The following is a 21954-nucleotide window of genomic DNA, read 5'->3' on the forward strand; positions in this document are numbered from 1 at the left end:
GCTTATTAATAAACTACATAAATACAAATGGTTGGCATAAACAGAGAAACAAAGTTCAGGGAGACTGCACCAGCATGACAAAGGATAACACAATTACACATGACTTTGTATCTATGCAAAGTTGTGAAAACATTTCACAGACTGCAAGAAATTAAAATATCTTAGAGCTGGAGGACTTTCAATCTGCATTTCCTAAGAAACTCAGCCTCCTATGATCATATTTTTAATGTTATGATTCCTATACTTCTTCTCCCTCTATTTCAAAGATTTAAGTCATCCAGTATTTCTAGTGCAATTTCAGATAGACTCTACAGGGAATGGAGATGTCAAAGCTTTTAGCAACTAATAGCCTTGTAAGAGATCCAAGTTGGTGCCTTTGCTGTTAGGTGTCTTCAAACATATACTACGATAATTCACTCCAACGTGGCCAAAGCAAGTCAACTTCAAAATTCCTGCTGCTCACAGAACTCCTAGATTTGGGTTTTTCAAGTGAAAAGATGACTCAGAAGCAACACGATTTTCTCTCTAGCACTTGCTTTATCCAAGGGAGCTCTGACCAAGGAACAAATAGTTTAAAAATGACAATGTAGTTTATGGCTTGATCTAGAAAGAAGCCAAGTTTTGCAAGAAACAGCAATCTTTTTGCCACAAGAGCAACAGAGTAACTAAGATTCCTGCATTATCTTTTGCCACTCTGCAGCAGACTGTGCTACATTGAACATTTCAGTTTCAGTGCATTAAAAAAAACTCCTAGGCCTCAATTCTGGTTTCCATAAACTTTAAATAAAGAATAACAAAACAACTTTTGCTGCTATCCTGGAGCAGCTCTAACCACAGATCAAAACAGAGCTCTGTTAAGTGCTACAGAAAGACAGAATGAGGAGAAGAAATTGAAGGATTTAATTTCACTCCCAAGGAAAATGCATTGAGAAAATTTTCTGACAGCTTTAGCAAGGCAGAGTCTGGCTCTCATTGCAGTTTCTCCCATATGTCCTCCAGTCTCATCACCAGAGTGCTAGACCAGTGACTCATGGCAATTATTCATTGCTCTGAAACTCTGGCCAAAAAATATTTGGGTTAATTATCCATATATTTTTTAACATATGGATTGTTCTCCTTTTAAATTTTTCTCTTTTGGTATTGTTTTATGAAACAAATCCTTTGATAAGATGGTGGTTTCATTTAATATAAGTATTAACAAATAAAAATGGTACTTAAAAGGAGAAAAAAAGGGGAACAGAAATATTATTTGGTCAAGTTCCAAATGGAGGAAGAGGCTCGTGTGGATGGCTAACAATTGAAATAGCACAAAGCAGTTTGGATGGCAGCCATTTATGTTTTTCCTACCACAAAGACTTAGAATGACAAAATGTGAACTTAATGATAAATGCTGGAAAATGAGAATTTAAGAAGATAAACTGAATAACATGGAATCATGAAACTGTTAGGTTGGAAAAGTATTGTATAGTATAATATACAGTAAAGAGTAATTGTTCCTTCAGAGCATACAGAGAAAAGATAACTACCAATCCTTCTAAACGTAACCAGTCATTTCCAAAAACCTATTCCAACAAAAGCTATTTTCTAAATGTCATCTGATGCAATATTTTCATCCTAATTTAGAGGATGCTGATGCAATATTTTCATCCTAATTTACAGGATGCTAATAATTGCTGTATTTTCAGGGTTTTTTTTTTTGTACCTACAGGATGCAGAAAACCTTGTTCATGTTGTTCTAAGGAACAACAAGAACTTCCTGAGAAGCTTTATCTTTGACAAGAAAAATGCCTATGTTGTAGTGTTGTCTAGAAAAGATATGGGACCTAAAGAAACAAGCACTGCTCGAGTAATTCATATGAAGAAAAGGCAGTTAAAATCTCCTAAATCTCTTTCCCAGTATGTAGGAAGAAGAGATAAGTGGTTCTGGTTTCTTGACATGTAATCTGGAGGTTACAGAAAAAGATGAAGTAGTGAAGAAAAAAAGAGAGAGACAAAGATCCTTTGAGAAGTCAGGAAGCAGCCTCAGATTTATCATAGCTGGCATATTGTATGTGAAATGAAAGGATACCTTGTCTTTGTCCCTGCAGGGAAAATAATGACCTATGCCCAAACTCTGAAAAAAATAATTCCCTCTTCCTGATTATTTCCTAAGTACCTACTTTTATTAATTTCTTCTTTTCCTTCATATATGTTATAGCACATAACAATTACTGTGTACTACCCACCTCTCTCTCAGTCCTGCAAGCATACACAAACATAAACAAACAGTTCTGTAAACATAAACAAATAAGAAATACATACATACCCTACCATTCACTGAAGATGTATTCCTGAAAAATGAGACAGTTGGCAATCCAAAAGAGAGCAAGTCAATTTTACCCATAAGAATTAATACAACTGATGCACACAGCAATTTAAAAAATGCACATGCAAACACTAAATGTAGACAGTATACGTGATGGACAGGCAGAAATAAATGCTGTACAAAATAGGACCACAAGCTGGGAGAGATGCTAATTTTTGGAAATGCAAAGCTGCTTTAGAAAAATCTCAGGTTCTTCAGCTATGAAACTGAACACCTGATCATTATCACATTTTTCCATCCTTCACCTTTGATTGGCTTGATTCATCTGAGAAAGATGAAACGACCAAAAAAATTAAATTGTTCAAGAAGAAGCTCAAAGAACTCTCTTCACTATTGCCCAAATAATTGTCCACATTGTTTCAGACACACCTATGATGCTGTTCTCAAGAGCATGGGAAAGAAAATGCTTCTTTCATACTTCCCCTTGGTTTAAAGAACATCTAGCATTAGCAGGATTAAGGGACCGGATTCTACAGCTAAATTTGATCTGATAGATATTAGACTGCCAACAATTCATTTAAAGCGTGAACACAATAAATCACCATGACCTTTTAAAGACCTTCGAAAAAAGGGGAAGGAGGAAGAATCAAGCATGAAATTTCTGTAGAGTAAACATTATGACAGGCTAAAACAAATAATTACTGAAGTTTAGGTCTAGGGAAATTTCTGATTTCTTTCAGAGCTTGGCTAAAAAACCAAAAGATAACATCTATCTAAATAATTCTTAGGGCTTTCAAGGGATCCAAAGCTAATCACATCACAGTCAAAACCTGTTTTTCCTAAAAGTTGCCAACATTTTTTTATAGGTGATCTTTCAAAGCATTAATAATCTCTACATTGCACTTCCAAGCAGTCCACAATAAAATACAATTGTGTAAACATGCCTGTCTGAGAAATACCTCTCAGGACAAGAACAAACCTTGGAAAAGGATTCAGGAAAGTAATATGAAACGTTAACGAAACACTGAACTTTAATATTTTGCCATAATAAGCAAAGATGAAGCTGGATTATTCCTTGGCATGAAAGACTCTTTTTGTGTCTTCAGAGATGAGGCCAGATTCTTCTCACTGAAAGGATGCGAGGTAGCAGGCACAAACTGAAACACTGAAAATGGCATTTGAACATAAGAAAAAGCTGGGGGATTTTACCATGACAGTGGCTGAACACTGATTCAAACAGATTCTGGAAACTTCATCCTTGGTGATGTTTGAAACCAAAACTGGGACATGGCTCCAAGCAACCTGTTCTTCTTGACCCTACACTGAGCAGAGGTGGCTGAACAGAAAATTTCCTGCAATTCCTTCTGGCTTCAGAAATTCTGAGATCCTGTAAAGATTGAAATGTGAGGTTTTGGGGGCATTCTCTCAGTTCAGAACACAGGTGATACAGGGATCTGCATGGCCTCTTCTCCACTATTGCGTTGTGTATACATACAAGTGTCAGTATCACACTGATACCCTGATTGCAGCCATGGCTAATCATTTACATTAGTGTAGTAGGCATATCAGTAGAAGGGAAAGCTACATCATATCCCCTCAGCATTACAGAGAGTAAACAGGCTGTATTATCATTAACCATTCCATAGAACCCGGAAACCAATGTGGTACACTGGGCTAAAATTACTTACACCAGATATTGAGTGTAGTGTGTAAAAGGTTGTAAAACATACTGAAAATTAAGAAATGTTACCTGCAAGGCAGATATAAGACCATTAAATACCATTTTTAAGTATTATGCAGTAAACTGGTTAACAATCTGTTTATTGTATGGTAGTTTCTGGTTAAATTAACAGCAAAAGAAACAAATAATTAGAGGGGGGAAAAAAAAACCAGATTAAAGAACCTCCAGATGCCTTCTTGACAGTAAGACATTGAAAAACCTGCCACCCTCAGGCTCAGTTTTCAGACAAGTTTGAGACTGCTGCATTCCACTTCCTGAACACGGCAGCTTTTGATTTTGGCCCCAAGGAAGAGAAAAGCAGCTGTGAGAAAAAGACTTGGTTTGACTCTGCACTTTTAAGGCAACTCATGTAGAAGAGACCAAAACACAGCAGCAAGTCAGTGAAATGTGGGTGGTTGTAAAATGACCCAAATGCAATACCATAATGAAAAATACCAGGTAAATCACATCCTTCAGCCCATCAAAAGCAGGTGGGAAAGTATGAAATGTAAGAGATAATGTAGTCCTCTAGATTAAGTAACCAGTAAGTACTTACCAAGATGAATCTTAACTACTCTTTGGGATCCTGATTACTGTCCCTACTGTCACCACCAAGGAGAGATTAATTACTTATTAAGTTAGGCACTAGGATACAGACTTCCCATTGTTTTTGTGGATAATATCGTACAGGTATTTGAGAAGAAAATGATACGCTGATATTTTTCCTCCTAAAGTGTCTACCAGGCATACTGCAGCATTTATGGATCCAGTTTCACAATGTCTTTATGGCAGTACGTGTAGGGAATGCTGCCAAAACAGGTCATCCTATCTGCTCTCATCTTTTTACCCACATTACTAAACTGGTAAAGTGAGGATAACTAGGCATGTATTCTAAACATTGTTAGGACTCTTCCTAAAGACTAAACAATTACTTTATTTTGTATGAGCCACGTGTTGTACTGTGCTCTATAACCCAGATATAAATGTGAGTGAAGAAGACACACAACTATATTCTGGACAATGGGCTGGGGGAAGATATTATAACATTCATTGAAACTGAAGAAATAGAGACCTACAACCGGAAGTTAACTGAGATTTAATGAGAGAGTAGAAAGTAAAGTAGAATAAATCACAAAAAGCTCCTATGTTTTGGCAGAAAAGTATGGAAAGAGAATGAATGTGCCATCAGACATTAATTACAATGGTTGTTAACAGAAAAGAGATGATCGCTGAAGTCTGTACACGCGCTGTTCAGGTAGAGGTTCCATGCTCGAGGTTCCATGCTCGTCTAGCACTGCATCTGCGGCGACCGGGTCTGGCACACTTTTGTGGGTGCAAAGGTGGGAACAGAACTGCCTGCACATACGGATGTAAAGAGTGCCAAGGAATAGGGGCTACTGGGAATGTAAAGCAGGTCTTGCGCGCGCACAGAGAAACCAAAGAAAAGGCTCATTGTCCAGGCTACCTGGAGCAGTGCATAATTACGCGCACATGATGAAACGCGCTGCGGGGCTCTGAGCAGCAGCGCAAGTACCGGGGCGCGGGCGGCCAAACGCGCGGCAGCATCCGCGCTCCGGGCGCTGGGCACCGGCCTGCCCGGCGAGCCGCGGAGCCCGCCCGACGCCGGGCAGCGGGAGGAGGGCGGCCGGGAGTGTCGGGGCCCGCAGAACGAGGAGGGCGAGCCCCGCGGCACCCGGGAACCCCGGCCGGGGCGAGAGGCGGGCGGCACCGAGTGCCCCCCAGCCCAGGGCACCCCGGCATGGGGGCGGGCCGGCTCGGGGGGCTCCGCCACTCACCGGGAAACTTTCCCGCCCGCGGCCCCCGCCGCCTCCCCCGAGCCGGGGCGGCGGGTCCCCGGCCCGCCCGGCCCCGCTGCCCTCGCTCCCCGCGCCGCCCCCTCGGGCCGCGCCCTCCCCTCACCTGGGCGAGAGCGGTGCCGGCAGCGCGGCGGGGTCGCGCTCCATCGCTGCGGCGGGGCGGGAGCAGCCCGGCGGCGGTGACAGCTCCGCGCTAGGTGAGCGCCGCCGGCACTGAGCAGGCGCGGAAGCGGGCGGCCCCCGCGATGATGTGGCCCGTGATGCGCAGAGCCGCCGCCACCGGCCGCTGCGAGCCGCGCTGGGCGGGGGAGGGAGGAGCCGAGCGCCGCCGCCCCGCGCTGCCCGTGGGACGGGATGGGGCGCCGTGCCCGTGGTCGCTCCCAGCCTGGCCCCCGCTGCCGGACTCCCGCCGCCCGCGCTGCGGGACCCGCCGGCGTCCCCTTCCCGCCGCGCCCTCCCGGCCCCTCGGCCGTAGCGGGGGCGAAGCTGCAGCCCCGCCTCGCTGCCCCCGCAGGCGCCCGGCTGGTGCCCCGCAGCCGGGGAATGGGGTCCAGGGCGCTCCCCGAGCAGCGCCGGGGTGCCCGTGCCATCGCTTCCACTCGCAAAAGCTTTCCTGGCGATGTAGCACAGGAGTCGCCGTTTTGTACTGACTGCTGACTGCCAGCTACCAGGACATTGTCGCACTTTCCTGCCAGTTGGCTAAAAGCAGCATTTTCAGGAGTCCCTTTTTTTTTTTTAAGCACTTGGATGTTAGAATATTCTTGTTCTTGCCGAACTAGACTTTACACCCTGAAAAGAGCGTTTAAGTCTGCGAGTACCTCTCCCGACATCAGCTGCCTCTAAGTATGGAACCAAGGCCTTGCTGGACTCCTATTTTGCAAAACACTTAATGTCACCACTTTATAAAAACAGTCAAGCCGGCTAAATCTGTGCATTTATTATCAGTATTAATATTATTCCTCAATTGTTGCTTGGTACTTTGGTGAGGATGTCTTAGCTGGAAAGTGAGAGGGAAGAAAGAGGATGAAAAGAGATTTAATGATAGTGACAGCAGCCAAGCCTACAACCTTTTCCTGTCTACAGAGAGAAAAAAAAGACAGCACAGGCAAGTCATCAAGTGTCTGCCATAAACTGGAGCTAGCTGCGGTGGGGATATGTGGAATAGCAGAAACTTAAGCACGGGGAAATGTATTTGCAGGACTGGGGCCAAAACATTCTGTGCTATGAGAGTGAAACATACAGGATCAGCTTGAACGCTCACGTCAATACCACCTTAAATGAATGAAGCAGCCCAAACCTCAGAGGTAATAATTCAGTGGTCTCAATCCTCTATTTATTGGGAATTTGGGCTGCAGATACTGTAGCTTGCCTACCCTAGTAAGCAACCCTATGGCTGTGTGTGCTCAGATGTTACACAGCATAGATACTTAGCTGGGCTACCCTACAAATCAGATAAAGATTACATCTGCCATTGTTGCCAACAGGTGAGACTGTAAACCTGAGGTTTGGGAATAGCACCTGAGGGTGCTATTTCTGGCTTTTCTAATTGCTTGTCTGGTTATCTTGGGCAATCACTTTGTAACTCCCTACTACAGATTCCTTGACAGCATTTTGCCCCACCCTCCATGGAAATCACATAATACCCATGGATGAAATATACTGTTTGAGGTACACACACTGTTATTTTGGGTTGGGTAAAAATTCAGAAAGACTCACTTTTGAGGCCCAAGGCAAAAACCTCAGCCCTCAATATTTTTCAGTCATTAAAGCTAGCAATGGGATTTTTCTGAGAAATGGAAATTCTGGAGCACATTTAGGGAGAAAGGTACAAACCAGGTTGCAAATTCAGTGGAATGCACCTGGCACTGTGGGTGGGCTGGGGAAGTGGCAGAGGCATTTGTTTGGGACAGTCTGTCAGGAAAAGAGCAGGGTGGCCTCTTGCTTGAGGCCTTGCAGAGGTTTGCTTCTTATTCATGCTAGTTCCAAGATGCTGGGATCTGGGTGGTTGTGTGGTTGGGTTTTTTCCTGTGTCCTTTGCAATGAGGGCCTATAAACACCACTTACCTGATTACTATTTTTTCTCATTTTCATCTTGGACTTCCCATTTTATTTCTTATGAACAATTCAGTTTTCTTTTTGCAGCTTTCACATTGTCTAAATGTGAAAGGACAGAAACTGCAGAACAGATAGGGACAGATAAGGACAGAAACTGCAGAGCAAATCCTGAATAACAGGTTGGCCAGTGTCTGCTGAACTTGGTGGTTGTGTAAGTTTCTTTTCCAAAGGATGAGTAAAACTCCCTCAGGCTCTGATATTTAATTTTAAGTTCATTTTCCAAATTCAGAAAATGAAAATGGGGGAGTTTTGAGAGACAAGCAGCTACTGACAGGTGTTCAAGTGATGTTACCTGCTGGTGGTTTGGTTCCACACACTCATGGCACTTCATGGTGATGGGATGGACTTTTTGTGCCAAATCACAGAATCAGTCAGGTTGGAAGGGACAATAATGGATCGTCTGGCCCAACCTCCCTGCTTAGGCAGGGTTGTCTTTGAGCACTTTGCACAGAATTGTGTCCTTACAGTTCTTGAATATCTCCAGTATAGGAGATTCCACAACCTGTTCCAGTGTGTGGTCAACTGCACAGTAAAGAAGTTCTTCCTCAGCTTCAGGTGGAACTTCCCTGTGCATCATTTTCTGCCTCTTGTCCTGTTGCTTGGCACCACCACGAAGAGCCTGGCTCTATCCTCTTGTCACCCTCTCTTTACAAATTTACGTACATTGACGAGATCTCCTCTCAGTCATCTCTTCTCGGGGCTAAACAGGCCTCCAGCTCCCTCAGCCTTTCCTCTTACAGAGATGTTTCAGTTCTTTGATCATGGTTGTCGCCTCTGCTGGACCTGCTCCGGGACCTCCATGTCCCTGTCGTCCTGAGGAGCGCAGAACTGGACAGAGCACTCTAGATGTGCCTCACCAGGATGAGCAGATGAGCAGGACAACACGGCTGGCCTCCGTGCGTTTGCCCTTGTTGTGTTTCGGAAGGTCCGAACCGATCCAGGACGATCTCCGCGGCGCGCCGGCCCCGCTGGCCCACACGGGGGCGGGCGGCAGTGCCCGCGGTCCTCCCGCCCGGCAGGGGGCGCGCAGCCGCCGAGCGCGCGGGCCGCTCCACTACCGTGAGGGCTGGCGCATGGCGGGGCCCGCGGCTTCCCGGGAGCTGCTGGACGTCCGGCACCGGCCAGGTGAGTGAGTCCGGCACCGGCCAGGTGAGTGAGCCCGGCACCGGCCAGGTGAGTGAGTCCGGCACCGGCCAGGTGAGTCCGGCTCGGCTCGGCTCGGCCAGGCCAGGCCAGGCAGCCCGAAGGAGGTGCTCGTCGGGCCGCCGGGCTGCTGGTGACCCACTCGTGGTCGCATCAATACAGATCGTACCTGTATTGAAGAGCTGCTTTCCCGGGGAGAGGTAATGCGAAGTAAATAAGCGGGGAAATCCACGTTTAACTATGGGCAGTCGTAACGACGTTTTTACGAGATCAAAGAGAAGAGTGAAAAGGACAGAACGCTTCGCTTTAATTAACGATACCAGGCGGATGGCTGCGTTGGCGGTCATAAGGATTAATGAGGATAATTGGTGCCGAATTGGCCGACACGGTTTGGGTTTTACGGCGCTCCTGCTGCTGCCCACTGTTAGCGGAGGGCATTGGCACCGGGATTTAAATCAGTGCGAGTGCCACGCCTCGGCTCCCACCTCACCATGCCTTGCTGTGGGGTATTAGAGGCTTTTCTGTGCGTTATGACTCTCGCTTAATCAATCTCTGGCTCAAAAACAGCTTAAGGAACTTTAGCTTAAACTTGAGGAGTGTGTGAATACTGACGTGCAGGGTGAGACCCCTGACCCCTGCAGCTCAGTATTTCTCCCAAGAGCAGCAAAAGCAGATGACAATTACGGAGAACTTGACAGCTTAAGCACTTCGATACTCGTTTGTTTGTTTGCAGGCCTGGAAGACATTTTGCTGATTAATTCCAAGTGTAGCAGCAAGAAGGCCACAACTTTACAGACGGTTAAGGTGCCAAGGAGTGATGGTAAGTAATGAGGAGCTTGTCTCTGGAACCGTGTCGAGTAGTAGGTAACTACTGTGACAGTAACTATAGGTAACTATAGGTAATAGTACGTAACTATTTGTGACACAACTTTGGCTTCAGTACTTTCCTTGAAAAGGTAGGGGGAGAAGCTTTTGTGTTCAGTTTCTACAGGTGGAAGGTCCTCCTCCCATTACAGTTCCATGTCCCACTGGTGAGCCAAGTAAATCTGCTGCTGCAAAATTAGATTTTGCAATGTGAGGCATTACAGCTCGAAGTTTTAGGGACAGATTGTTCTTTCCTAGTAGGGAGTTGTTGCTTGGGCCTCTTATCTCTTTTTAGAATTAACTTCTCTGTGTGATAACTTCTCTGTATGATATATTAGTTGTATGAAGGCATTTAATTTTAAAAGGATTCCTGTCAAATTATTTCATTTTTTGTTTTGTGTTTGAGTTGAACTTTAAAAAGATTGTTACATCAAATTCTTTGTTGGATTTAAGTTGACAAAGATGACAGTATTTCAAAGGTAGATTGTTACTGTTGGACTTCTGTGGAGCTGACCTGGAATAGTACCTCTTCTTAAAGAAAGAAACCAGTGTTTGGCTCATCTGCATGTGTGGGGCAGTTTATTTGAAGAAATTCTGGAGGTGAAAATATTGTCTTCCTCCATGGAAAGGATATGAGTGTGATTCTCTTCATTCCATTGATTACCTTAAAATTCCTGTGAAGTCCCACTGAGCTGTAGAGGATAAGTGCTTTATACTTCAACCTGGAGCTTCCATCTCTCTCCCACCATCTTAATTTCAGTTTCTTTTGTTAGTTATATTGACCTTTCATTAGTCTATCATGACATCTGCTACAACTAATTTTTCCATCTTCTTTGAGACCTTCAGTCTATACTTAATTATTGTAGACAGCTGGAAATCAGAGTTGAAGCAGTATCTGTTTAAAGGCTCATTTCTGAGGTGTGAACACTAATGAGCATCTCTTTATCTATATGTATATATATAATATATGTGATATTTGTTTCTTTTCAGTTTTGGACCGAGTACAGAGCTTTTTACCACAGATGGCCCAGGCAAATGATGAGCTCAAAAGAAAAATGGTAACAGCACCTGCTCATCAGTTTGATATTGAACATCTAGACAGTGAAACAGAAAAAGTTATAGAAATGGTAAATATATATATTTTTTTTTATTTTAACATAACTCTAGATGGAATTAAAATAACTCTCTGATCTTAGAATGAGTAATATGATAGATAAAGTGAAGTGTTTACCATTTTCTGTGAAGTCTTTACCATAGTCTTTGATCTGCTAATTCAAAAATAGATATAATGAACATGCTTATTTGGTTGAAATTTACACCTTGGTTTTCATATTTGCAGAATTTAATCACTGGGGATGAAGTAGTTTAAGAACAGAATAAGACATGCTTTTGAAATGACAGCTCTGTATCAGAAGTCACAAATTTTATTTTAAATGTCTCCTGGGTGATTTGGTTTAGAAACTGAACAATATAAGGCCTAATAAGGAATAACAGAAAGCTTAGTGTAAGAGTAATAACTGGCTTTCAACTCTGCTCTGTTCATATTTTTAGGAATGACTAGATCTTGGGTTTAGAAAAGTTAGTGTTCTTGTGATCCTTTGTTACTGGTATTTGTCTATTTATTTGCAGTCACATATATATTTTTTTTTCTGGTTTTAACTGAAGTGCTGCAGCCACATGCTTATATAAGAAAACTTTATTATGAAGGTGATATATATATGCATGACCCAGCCAAATGACTTCTGGCTAAGCAGAAATTATGATTATGGCTCTGTATATGGATATATGAGATCCTTTAAAAAATGCCTCATATATATATATATATATATATATGAGATCACTTATATGGATATATGAGATCCTCTAAAAAATACCTCATATATATATATATGTATCTGAGATCCCTTAAAAAATATCCTGTTGGTTTAAACTGCTTGCTGTTTTAGAGTAGTTATAGTGCCCTGAATATTATTACATTATAAAATCTGAACTATTTTTTTAAAATATATATATTATTTTATATATATATGCGCACCTACATATGTTTATGTTTGTGTATTTGTTGACACCTTATGCAGTAAATTATTTCATTTGAATTTTTAATTGAAAAGTGGTTTTGATGCCTGCTGCTTATCACTTTAAATGCCTGATTTAGACAATCTGAGTTCAGCTGTTGACTCAGTTCTTTCTTTGATAATGGTATAAATATGGCCTTAGATTTGGTATAGACCAATATAAATTTCAATTTGAATATTAAGGAAACTTCATGATATTCATCATAATCCTAGAAAAACCCAAAAGTCTTTTTTATTATGATAGTGGTTTTCTTATGGTTGTATGCTGTTTAATATATTTGCCTTATGTTTTACTCCAGTGATAGAAGTGCTGTAGTGTGTGTGTGTGTATATATATATATATATATATATATATATATATATATATATAATATATGTGTTAACCAAGATTTTTTTTTTTTTTTTTCAGAATGTGGCTGTAGTTGAGCTGAGTGATTCTGATACAGATGAAGAGTTGCTGACTTCAGAAGATGACTCAGAATCTGATGAAGATGACTCTGTAACTGATGAAGTGACAGTAGACAACATTAAGTTTCCTAAACAAAAGGGAGAAAAGGGCAAAATAGAAATTTTGGACAGCAAAGAAAATGAGTAAATCTATTTTATTTTACTTAAAAAAACCCCAAACCAACCAAATCATGTTTTCTTGCTTTGAAGAGTTGGCCCTGAAAACCACTTTGTTTCCCAATGTAGTGTCTCTCAGGATCCTGTGAAATGCTATAGTTTACATGGTGGAGATTTCAGGATCCACTCATGACCGGGGAAAGCTGGATTTCAGAAGAATTAAGTGTGATTTGATTCATCAAATAACAGGGAAATGCACTTCATAGTAGATTACACCAAGAAAACAGCTTGAGTAAGGGGTACTTGAAAGTTAAAAATTATTGTTCTATTGCTTTGTTGAAGAAAGACCTTTTTTTATAGGAAGATAGAAGGTTTTTATTCAAGGGCAAGAAAGAGTTAACTAGGAAGAAAGCTTTGTTTTTATATTCCATGTCCTGTGAAGAGTTTATGGACTCTCTTCAATATTAAACATGATCTTTAATAGCTCAGAGGTATGCCTGCATTGCATTCATGGTGGTGACTGCTGAACACCGGAGCTGTGGCTGAGCCTGGGTAAGGACAGCCATGACCAGAGAGTTCAGCAAAGGGTTACTTACCCTGTGTGCCTGCACTGAGCTCCACACCAGCATAGGAAGGTTACAGGCCCATGTGGGAAATGTGTGTGGCTGTGGTGCAAACACCCTCCATACTCAAAGCATCAAGGCTGCCTCTCGGGTGTTATGATAGCTTTAAGCTAGACTTTTCATCCCCCAATTTCCCTTCAATGTTTATGATCTCTGTTTGTTAACAGCTGTCACTGACAGAAGGATGTAAAGGTGAATTTTCAGCTGGCCTGTATTTAAATAGGCTTGATACAATTGTGAAACCAGAGTCAATGAAAGTGTGTCCCATTCATACTTACCTCAGATTGATCAAATACAATGGTATGGGCCATTACATTTACTTCATAAATCAGTTTGCATTTCAGAAGTATCTGTCATGCTCCTGGGTATCATTGTTTCTTAAAGGAACTTTGTATTTTCTACACCATTAAAGTAAAATTTTCTATACTGTATTTGCTCAAATATTAAACTTAATGTCATGAACTTGAAACCTGCAGTTATTTTTAGAATTTATTTTGAATCCTGTGCATAAAGTTCTAGTTTTAATACCTGTTTCTGTAGTATTTGTGGTAAGAAATAACAAGGATTCTGGTCTTTCTTTTACAATGTGGCCTAAATGTAGGATGGAGACATGATTTACTGATTAAACCATGGAATATTTTAGTGAAGTGGAAGGATGGGGATCGAAGAATCAGACTGCTACCTTTAATAGCAGCCCACAGATAGTCAAAGCTTTGGGTGTTTTTGCATTCAAAGAGCAAGGAGTCTTAACAGGCTTAGTTAAATAAGGTCTCAATGTAAAGAAAATTTCTTCCAACCTGAAAAAAGTTTGAAAGCCAACATCTGACCTTGGTCATTTTACAAATGATTTTCCCACAGATTTAAAAAGAACCCAAAAGTGAAATACAAAGTAATAATCATGCAGTACGAAACAGTGATTACAGTCCATGTGCACAGACACAAAATGTGATTTTAATCCATTCATGTAACCACCTTTCAAATTGCAGGCAGATCACACATTCTGTATCAACAAAAAGGTAGAAAATATTTTCAGTAACTTTAGCTTGATATGCATAGTTTAACACCAATATTGAACTCTGTATTACTATACAAAGATCATAGTAAGTGCACTTCCTTGCATTGATTTACTTCTTATGGCACAAAGGTTTTCTGTACTGCTGAAAAGTCACCAGAGCAGAGTGTTTAATTGCTACCATAAAACCTGAACTGGTTTATAGCAAAAATGGCATCATCAGTATATTTTAGTTCAGCTTTAGAAGACTAATAACTAAGGATTTAAAATGATCATGTAAACATGTAACAGAAATATGAAGTAGGTATGTGAGAACTTATTCTTCAGTTCTATTTAAAAAAAAGAAACTGAACCATATTCTTGGGGAGGGGGATTAGGGGGAAATTGTGCTACTAACTGTTGCTGCTACATAATTTGAATAACTTCAGGGTGATTTCCAAAAGCCATTGTCTATCAGACTAAAATTTAGACCTAATTTATAGAAACTTATCCATAGAATGAGTATTTTGTTATGTTTTTTTGGTTGTAGCACTGCAGACGGCATATCCTAGGTGTGGTATCAAGTGCTTCCTGTAGTCATCAAGATTCAAACTCTGCTGAAAGTCTATTTCTCAAGTGAAGCTGCTACTTTAATATTCCACAGTGATGGCTTTGGTTCTGAGATATTCATGAAGAGCTTCTTCACCTGTACAAGCACAATATTGAACTGTTAAACAGCAGCTAAATTAATTTTGTCAGAACATAACTATTAAGAAAAAATTTGAAACGCTCTAGCCAATATTTGAGTCCTTAAGGAACAATGAAAACTAATTACCTTCCCACTGTGATTTACAGAACTGGTTTGACAAGAGGCCAGACCCAACAGATGTGTAAGAAAAAGGAACTGGAATTTAATAAGCAGCTCCCCAAGCAGCAGCAGTCCTTAGATGGCCACTGGGGGCCCATAGCTGAATTTATGAACTTTGCTTCTCCTCTATTAAAGGTCATAGGTAGAAAAGCTGTGTGAAAATCAGGAATCTTTTTTTCCTTGACACCATCACTCATTTTGGTTTCAGGAAATGTCTTTGCAGCTTTCAAAAGAAAAAAATCTATTGTGTGAATAAAATTTGGTTTTCCTTTTTTTCTCTGCCATGAAGCTTGATCTGCCCAAACTTGTGAAGCTTTTTAGACAGAGTGACTTCACTTTTCTAAAAAATTCTTTTAAAAAGAAAATATTTTTTTATGCATTTTCCTCTATGGCTGTTGGCAAATTTTGGTGACATTTTAAGGTATAAAAAAGTTTCCCATGCTCTTACTTAGAGAAGAAACCTTAATTAGCATTCCCTCTGAGGGAAAGAATATTTCAGCCAATACCATTTTTACTTGACAGCCTTTTGTAGCCTGTACAGAGCTCTGGACAAGCTGTAATTTATTTGTCTGCTTTCAGAGCAGTTTGAGAAGAATATTATGTGTTACTCAGCAAATGTACAGGAAAAGCTGAATGGGAGGAATTAAGTGGGAATATTTAGGGAAGGAGAGGAATTGGATTACTGTAATTGGAGGAATGTAGGAGATGCAGGAAGTAGCTCATTTTTTACTAGATACACTGTACCCAGACAGTATTTATTTCATTGATTAGGACTCTTAGACAAGAAATGAGGGAAGGAGACAACTTACCTAAATCTTTCCCAAAGCCAGACAGCTTAAATCCACCAAATGGTGCTGCCACATCAGTTTTGTTGTACGTGTTAATAAAAACTGTCCCAGCTTCTAGTTTTTCACTGATGTAGAGAGCTTTGTTTATGTCTTTTGTGAAAACTCCTGAAGCTAAGCCATATTCTGTGGCATTTGCCCGTCGCAATACTCCATCGATGTCCCTATGGGGGAAAGAAATTATTTAACTTTTACAACTAGGTAAATTAAACAAGTGTTAGCAACCTCCCACCTTCATTGTCATTGAAGCAACTTTTCACATGGCCTTTCTTCTAGAGTGAGATTTTTTAAGGATGCCTTATTAAGGACAAATTTGTGTCTCAATCTGGCAGATCCACAGAAACTTACACCCTTGCTTCCAGCTTGCAAAGCTCATAACCTCACATTTCAGAGGTTAATATCTACACTGAGAAATGCCATGGGAAATGTTGCTACTGTACAACTCAGATGATGAATCAGTTTGCTAAAATTTTGTCCAGCTTTACAAATTACTGCAGAATAAAAGCTGGAATTTAAACAGCTATCAAGACACAAATTTCAGGCCATTTCCAAAGTGCTATTTTCTATCTGCATCTCATTTCCATACAGCTTCAAAAATCAATAGTAGTTTAAAACTTTAAAAAGATTCAATACAGTCTCTTAAGACTATAGAATTTATGGATGTGAAGGGTTATTTACATGGCTGGTTCTTAACTTTATTATCAAACTGCAGAAGATGAAACCTGGTGGAAATAATTATGTGAAGTTTCTATGCAGGGTTTTAATCTCATCTGTATGTTAAATAATTCTTATGATCTGGAATGAAAGATATTAGAAATGACAGTTTACTAAATATACAGAGGAATTTTCATTTGCAACAGTAATGTGCCAGTGTTACACAATACACAACACTGCAGACTTCTGTAACAGGAAAAATAAGTAATTCCACTGGGAAAAATACACAATTCATAATTTAATCAAACTGTTGCAATTACCACACAAACTTCACTAACACATTTCACTGCATACTGCTAGGTATTCAGATTTAACAAAATACTGTGTATGCTGTCACTTCTTCACTTAGGGTGAAAATGGGAAAATAGTTTCTAGTGGTAACCAGAGGAGCACATACCCATTTTTAAATTTAGAGATGACCATCACAGGACCAAAGGATTCTTCCTGGGCAATATACATATGGTCTTCAACATCTGTGAACACAGTGGGTTCCATGAAGAAACCTAGAGAGAGGATAGAGCAGCATTTGAGCATGGTAAAAGTGCTTAAAGATTTGCCATTGTCCAGGCTATTTCTGTCCCGTATTTTGAGGTCATAAATAACTTGCAACTTGAAATAGAAAATAGATATGAATGACATATGAATGGAAGTGCATGCACTTCAAGAGAAATGGCTGGCAAAAGGGTAAAAGAATGGCCTGCATTGATCAGAGACAACATGCTGTTTCCTGCCAGGCTGGAAGGTCTGCATGCCACAGCCCAGGTGACTCCTTGGGGCAAGACCCTGTACTCTGACAGCAGGAAGACAAGGTTACAGCAAGTCACAGAGGCCACTGTTTCTCTTGCTACCCAACAAGAAGATAGATTGTAAGATCTGAATAAAGATCTCTGAAGTGGTGAATATGCACCACCACAGATCTCGTACTTCATTTGCACAGTGTCTCATAATATTAGACTTGAAAGCTCTGTGGGCTTACCTGGTACTGTTCCCATGATACTGCAACTCCACAAAATACAGCTGAGACAATCATCACAGCTCTTGCATAAAGTGTAAAAGTTGTAAATACCTCTGGAAAGTATTTTACCCGGTCTATGTACTTGTCTTCCTCCATACACCAGCGTGGCTCCTTCTTTTACTCCAGTTTCACAGTATTGCAGCAGCTTTTCCAAATGTGCCTTGTGATTTTGCGGACCATGATCTGTAGATCTGTCAAGTGGGTCACCAATTTTCATCTTTTTTATTTCTTCAACCTATGGGTTACCCAATTAAAATGAAGTTACATAACACAGCAATATTGTTAAAGTGACTAGAAATTTAGAATGCTGCAGTTTTTTGGTGCTATGAAGATTGCATCTAAGAAATTACTGGATTCTTAGATACAATCCTTTTCCCTTTTTAAAATGAGGCTTGTTTTTTTTGGGGTTTTTTTGGTTTCATAATCTCTAATTACTTCTGGAAGTTTTTGATGCTTTCTTCATGTGTATATTCTCTTCTGCTATTAAGATAGACACATAAAATATTATTTTTTACCAATGGTAAATTACTTAACACGGTGATTTCCTGTTCTTAAGCAAAATAAATTAATTCTCCAGTAGCACAGAATGGTGACTGTTAGATTTTTAATGACCTTTAAGTAACTTTTCTATTATTCTAGCTATGCTTCCAATATTCCTTTAACTTTACAGAAGCCTTCTTCAATCACATTGACCTGAGTTCAGTAATTATTTGTAATCTTATTTACCTAGTCAAATATGAACTATCACTGAAGGTATAATATCTATTTAACTGTCACTTATCTGTGCATTATTGGTGCAATTATCTTCCTTCAGTGCTTCCTTTTAACCCTATAAAAGGATCCTGAGAAGCAGCACTATCATAAGCAATAATGAGAAATTAAGCAACTGAAAACAAGAAACACAAGTGTCTATAAAACTAGTGGATTCTTCTGCCACAGTAAAACATATGCTTAAACTTTAGTCCTTGAATATCTTACCACTTTTCTAACAAACTCATCATGAATTGATTCTTCCACAAACAGCCTGCCAGCTGCAATGCAGTTTTCTCCTTTGTTGAAATAGACTGCTCCCATACCCTGATCAGGAAAAAAACATTAATATTTATAGGCATTTTATTCAGTATCCCATTCTGTTCCCTTGTAGGTTGCATACAGTGTTTGTGACCCCATCAGTTTAATGCTTTATGTAAAAGGATATCCCCAGTGCAACATCTTATTTATGAACTTTGAACACAATATGGCTGGTAGGGAAACTGAATTATTATGATTTATAATTGGTGATTGATTGATTGATTGATTGATGAACTAACAACTATATAGTTGCGATAGGGAGTTCTATTTTTTGTTTTGTTGTAATTTCTAATGTGTATTTCTTGTAGTACTGTCTTTTTGGGACAGAATGAACAGTTAAATTTTGCTGGCGTAAAGAAATTTTCATGCAAAGGATCCCTGGAATTTTTTTTGGCAAGTCAAGACGAATATTGCAATACTGTGAAGATGTGTCACAAAGACTTTGAATAAATTTTACTTCAAAGTAACATTACCATTTTTACAGCTCTGTCAAGTTCACAGTCACTGAATATGATCAAGGGTGATTTGCCACCAAGTTCAAGGGAAACTTTCTTCAGGTTAGCAGCTGCACTGTAAAAAATAACTATAGTCATATAAATCCAAAATAGTCATATAAACCAAATTTTTAATTTATTTTTCCATTATTTCCTTTGAATCATAACTAGTGAAAATGTATAAACCTCTGTTGTCCAGTAGTGACTTTGTAGAATTCTACATAGTGGTAAATGACCATATGTAATTATGTTTTTTCATTACTGCTATGTGCACAATATATCTAGCAAGACACTTCAAACTAGACTAAGCAGCATTTATATATGAATCTTTTGTTGAGAGTACCTCTTCATGATCTGTTTACCAGTTGGTGTTGAACCAGTGAATCCAACTTTGCGAACATCTGGATGTTCAGAGAGGTGCTGTCCCACTAAGCCACCTATCAGGGTGAGGAAAGCAGTGTAATTGTAAGACAATCTTTACTACTCCAGCAGCAGCATTGTAACACAGAAGGAGCCTACACCACAAATCAAATATAGTATCACATCCTTATTTGTATTTGCAGCTTTATTCTTATGACTACAAAAAATTTGGAGCTCATTAGTGTCTCCAAATTCTTACATCTGTCTGGACTAAAGAGCTTCTGAATGTTCCACTGTAGGTGGAATAATCTAGTTTGTAACCAAGCCTGCCCCATATAATTACATTGTCACTTTCTTCCTTTAGGGGAAGGAGGAAAATCGTGGCATCAAGCAACAAACATAGTGTGGACTATGCATATGCATTTTACCAGCTTGCTCTAGGTCTCACAATCATATCTGATAAAATTAGGAGAAAAAAAAATGAAGCTTTATAATCAAGTGAAACATGTTTCTCTTCAACACATTCTTTTCCAGAATGTTTGTGTCAATTGTGGGAACTTGTAAAGGGTGTGGGCTGACAGCTCCTACAACTAACTAAAGCCAGATTTTTCCAACTCTCTTCCACAAACATGTGGAATAACTGCATGAAAATATGCAAGCCTAGTACCTATGAACATACCTATGTAATAGATCTTCACAAATGTGAAGAAGTTCACCAGTTTTAGCATGACCTCTCCTAGAAAAATGATGAGTTGAAGTTTTTACCTACCTGAACCAGGAAGAATATTTATAACACCCTTGGGAAATCCAGCTTTAGCTGAGAGTTCCGCAAACTTCAAGGAAGTCAGAGGTGTGACCTAAGCAGAAACATTTAGATTAGGTCTCCTATTTTAATCAAAATAACATGATGATGCCTTTTACATTCAATACATTATAGTTTTGATACAATATTCACTTTCTTACAGCATTGGCAAATTAGAAGTAATGGCTTCTTGTGAAAATAATTAATTCTTGAAAATGAGATTAGCACTGGAGCAGAATTGGAGTCAATCAATACTTTGTACCACCACAGCAGTTTGTATTACTGCAAAAGCTCTTTCAAATATATGACACAGTCAATCTTTGACAGATCAGCCTAGGGGTGAAATCTGCTATATTGCCTAAGTTGTTTTGCCTGAACAGGGGCATCTGGGCCAGCTGCATATTTCTTCTTGCTCTCACCTGAGCTGGTTTGAGTACGAGGGTGTTGCCTGCAGCCAAGCACGCTGCGCTCTTCCATGCAAGCATCATCAGTGGGTAATTCCAGGGGATAATAATTGCACAGACACTTCAAGTAAGGAAAAACAGGGAAAGATTACATATTTGATATCAGCTTTTCAATGGCTTTTCTGCATGTCAAGGTTGTCACTAAGAAGAAAAAGTGATACTCACCCAATTGGCTCTTTCTTGGTGAATGTTAGATTATGGTTTGGCCGGGCCTGGTTAATTGGAATTGTAGCACCCTAAAAAGACAGAGGAGAGAAAAATCTTCATCCTGACTTATAATTTTTATTACAAATATACTTGCCATGTAAGTATGTTTCAGAAAGCTACAGAATATGCTTTAAAACCACAAGCATTTTTGCATCAGGGAAAGAGGCGCAGATGCTTCCAATGTATGATTCCCTACTGTGGATATTGTAATCAAGTCCTGATTGTCAGCTGGATGAAATAGCAGCATGGATAAAAAAAGTGTGGGAGAACATAAAGCGAGGGTCTGATGAACAATAAAAAGCTGGATTATATTCTTCATTGGTCTTAAAGATACTGGAGGCAATACTCTTTAATGTGTGGCCATCAAGCAAACTCACCAGCCTTGGTCAGTAGCAAAGCACGAGCCTCTGCACTTACCTGCATGATGAGCACAGTGACATTCTGACATTCTGTCCCATGAATAATCAAGAGCTAACCAAGCAAATATATCCACTGTGTCACCTCAGCTGATTTCTTAGCTATTTAGAACCACATTCTAAATCCTTATTCTCCAGCTGGAGGTGGAGTATCCTTTTGTATTGACAGGGAGACCCATTCTAGTTAAAAATCTGATTTTGATTTAGTTTTTGATTCCTCAGTTACTTTTTCCTTTTTGGCGCTGTTTCAGAAGAATAACAACAAGAAAGAAGTGTGGAGAAGCGCTGCCATTGATCATTTCTTTTACACATTCACTTGCCTGAATTTTGTCACACCATCCAGCAAAGTATCTGAATGTTTGCACAGACATTCCAATATGAGTCTTCAGAGCTAAAGTGTAGACAGCTCCTGAGTCAATAGACTCTATTGTTGCTAACTCTTCTTGGTGTTCTTCCATCAGGTCTGCAAGTCTTTTAAAAA

General features: G+C 40.1%; 3 protein-coding genes across 6 annotated transcripts in view; 1 reads left to right on the forward strand and 2 right to left on the reverse strand.

Moving 5' to 3' along the window:
* The window catches only part of SLC41A2 (solute carrier family 41 member 2), a 44383-nt gene extending 38133 nt beyond the window's left edge, over positions 1 to 6250 (reverse strand). The window contains exons 1-3 of one of the 3 annotated variants that reach the window (XM_086887192.1): positions 5946 to 6057; positions 5226 to 5381; positions 3515 to 3692 (exon numbers count right to left, since the gene is read on the reverse strand). The gene's annotated coding sequence lies outside the window, so the exon portion shown is untranslated. Of the gene's footprint in view, positions 1 to 3514; positions 3693 to 5225; positions 5382 to 5945 lie in introns of all 3 variants that reach the window. The other 2 variants (XM_086887191.1, XM_086887190.1) reach the window with 2 other exon arrangements.
* Positions 6251 to 6573: 323 nt separating this feature from the next.
* NOPCHAP1 (NOP protein chaperone 1) lies at positions 6574 to 13695 on the forward strand. Its single transcript, XM_086887199.1, has 4 exons — positions 6574 to 9082; positions 9834 to 9920; positions 10955 to 11091; positions 12449 to 13695. The coding sequence occupies exons 1-4, from the start codon at positions 8719 to 8721 to the stop codon at positions 12632 to 12634; spliced, it is 774 nt and encodes a 257-aa protein (XP_086743325.1). The 5' UTR covers positions 6574 to 8718; the 3' UTR covers positions 12635 to 13695.
* Positions 13696 to 14143: 448 nt separating this feature from the next.
* The window catches only part of ALDH1L2 (aldehyde dehydrogenase 1 family member L2), a 35548-nt gene continuing 27737 nt past the window's right edge, over positions 14144 to 21954 (reverse strand). For both annotated transcript variants that reach the window (XM_086887186.1, XM_086887185.1), the window contains exons 13-23: positions 21794 to 21944; positions 21016 to 21086; positions 20806 to 20911; positions 20354 to 20441; positions 19568 to 19661; positions 19204 to 19300; positions 18638 to 18736; positions 17729 to 17894; positions 17042 to 17147; positions 15895 to 16094; positions 14144 to 14923 (exon numbers count right to left, since the gene is read on the reverse strand). In XM_086887186.1, coding sequence (XP_086743312.1) covers positions 14868 to 14923; positions 15895 to 16094; positions 17042 to 17147; positions 17729 to 17894; positions 18638 to 18736; positions 19204 to 19300; positions 19568 to 19661; positions 20354 to 20441; positions 20806 to 20911; positions 21016 to 21086; positions 21794 to 21944 — 1234 coding nt within the window. In that variant the 3' untranslated portion in view covers positions 14144 to 14867. The remainder of the gene's footprint in view (positions 14924 to 15894; positions 16095 to 17041; positions 17148 to 17728; positions 17895 to 18637; positions 18737 to 19203; positions 19301 to 19567; positions 19662 to 20353; positions 20442 to 20805; positions 20912 to 21015; positions 21087 to 21793; positions 21945 to 21954) is intronic.

Source organism: Cyanistes caeruleus, chromosome 4, assembly GCF_971803275.1.
Source record: "Cyanistes caeruleus chromosome 4, bCyaCae1.hap1.1, whole genome shotgun sequence".
NCBI lineage: Eukaryota > Metazoa > Chordata > Aves > Passeriformes > Paridae > Cyanistes > Cyanistes caeruleus.